This window comes from Aplysia californica, unplaced genomic scaffold (genome assembly GCF_000002075.1).
Source record: "Aplysia californica isolate F4 #8 unplaced genomic scaffold, AplCal3.0 scaffold01440, whole genome shotgun sequence".
NCBI lineage: Eukaryota > Metazoa > Mollusca > Gastropoda > Aplysiida > Aplysiidae > Aplysia > Aplysia californica.
In genome coordinates, this window is record NW_004798710.1 from 99,148 (window position 1) to 101,124 (window position 1,977).

General features: G+C 40.4%; 1 protein-coding gene across 1 annotated transcript in view; it reads right to left on the minus strand.

Moving 5' to 3' along the window:
• The window catches only part of LOC106013892 (CD82 antigen), a gene marked incomplete at its 5' end in the record, with an annotated part of 3,062 nt that extends 1,575 nt beyond the window's left edge, over positions 1–1,487 (minus strand). The window contains 1 exon segment of the mRNA XM_013090723.1: positions 1,404–1,487. Within this exon segment, the coding sequence (XP_012946177.1) occupies positions 1,404–1,487 (84 nt within the window).
• Between the last annotated feature and the right edge of the window lie 490 nt (positions 1,488–1,977).

Sequence of the window (1,977 nt, forward strand, 5' to 3'; positions counted from 1 at the left end):
CACACACACACACACACACACACACACACACACTATTTTTCCAGTCTCACGATCAGACATAAGAGAAAACTTGGGCAGTCACAGGAAACAGGCCCTCAGCCACGTGACTTTTGAAGCAGCCACTCCAGACTGCCTCACATCTACAGCAACTCGGTAAATCTGTCCCCGTGGTTTTATGCACCCAGCATAATTTTAGCAAAATTTAATCATTTTTTGCATAATTTCAGATTATTTTCCTTTATCATTCTTTGTTAAAAATTAACAGAATCGCATAATTTCACATTTTTGGGCTCAGTTTGCATAATCTCAGATTTTTTTTTTGCATATGACCGAGAGGACAGGTAAATGCACGGATGACGTCAGACATTCTGAGAGAATTCCCTCCGTTGATTCACCGTCGCCCACATGACCAATCTTGAATCCTGTAGGTCTACCTAGAGTCCCACAACGCTCCCACGTGTCGCACATCACATTTTATTGGCTCAACTAAACATCACAGTCCCCCACACTCCAGTGAGAACAACCCTCTTTCAAAGATGCATTTCCAGTGACCAATCAAAGTCAATCAAGAGTCAATAAAAAGTCAATCAAAAGTCAATCAAGAGTCAATAAAAAGTCAATCAAAAGTCAATCAAGAGTCAATCAAAAGTCAATCAAGAGTCAATCAAAAGTCAATCAAGAGTCAATAAAAAGTCAATCAAGAGTCAATCAAAAGTCAATCAAGAGTCAATCAAAAGTCTCACGACTAGGTAGAACCAGGTTCTCATCAATTTTGGGGCACGTAGAGATATTGGTATTATCTGATAGCTTATTTATTTGCTTTGCTTTCAGTGAAAAAAAAAATCCTTCTATCTTGAATAGAAGTCAAGATATTTGCGATTGAAGGAGGTCAGGGTCGCCTGGTTTCAGAGATAACATTTTTAATTAGTGAGAAATGGCCGCCAAAGTTTGGTGATTTCCATAGCCTGAGAGTCATTGGAAACTGAAAATTTATAATTTCTGTGCCTTTAATCAATTTTTTCCGTAAAATCCACACGCAATAAATGTGGTTTTAAATGGATTTAAAAGGAGCGGAGACAAAAAAAGAAAATTAGAAAAAAATTGCGTAACAGCCTAAAAAAGGCCAATATCTTTGACTTCATTATTTTGACCAGCGCCTCATTTCCCCATCATTCATCATGATGCCTCACAAAAGACTTTCAGACACACACCCTCCCCCCTCCCCTCCCCCTCCCTCCCCCCCTGATTATTTTCCTTTATCATTCTTTGTTAAAATTAACAGAATCACTTAATTTCACATTTTTGAGCTCAGTTTACATAATTTCAGGATTTTTCTTCCATAAAACGACGGGGACAGTACGATGAGAAATCCCCGAGGTCGCGATTTGTACAAGCGGACTTACCATGACAATCAAAACAACAACGGCGATGACAGCGATGGCGATGATGTACTCGTCTATCTTGTCCTTCAGCTTGTCGATACAGCCCTGAAACGACACAAAGTGGACAGATCGAATCAACAACAATATTCCAATCTTTTCTCTCCCTTCGTTAGGCGTCGTGGCGAGATCAGTTAGTTTCCGTAAGGTTTTACGGCACTCGCAACAGCATAAGGTCATATGAGCGCCAAGGGGTGGATGTCAACAGAGAAGTCCTTACAGGGATGAATCAGACTTACTCTGCTCACCTCTCTAGCCTCAACAGCACAAAGTCTGCTTCGACTATCAAGGCACCCCGGAAATAACGGGCTACAAGAGAGTGATAAACATACAAAGAAGTAGAGGAAGATGCTGAGGACGCCTGCAAAGTTTCAAAGGTGTGGGTTAGGTAATAAGGGGGGAGTTTGAGAACAGAGCCTCCCAAGTTTACTTTTATATATATAGATATAGATATAGACTAGCTGGGCCCCTTTCGATGAAAGGAATGATAGGTGCATTGGTGCATCAACATCAATTGAAAGTCTATACTATACACTAT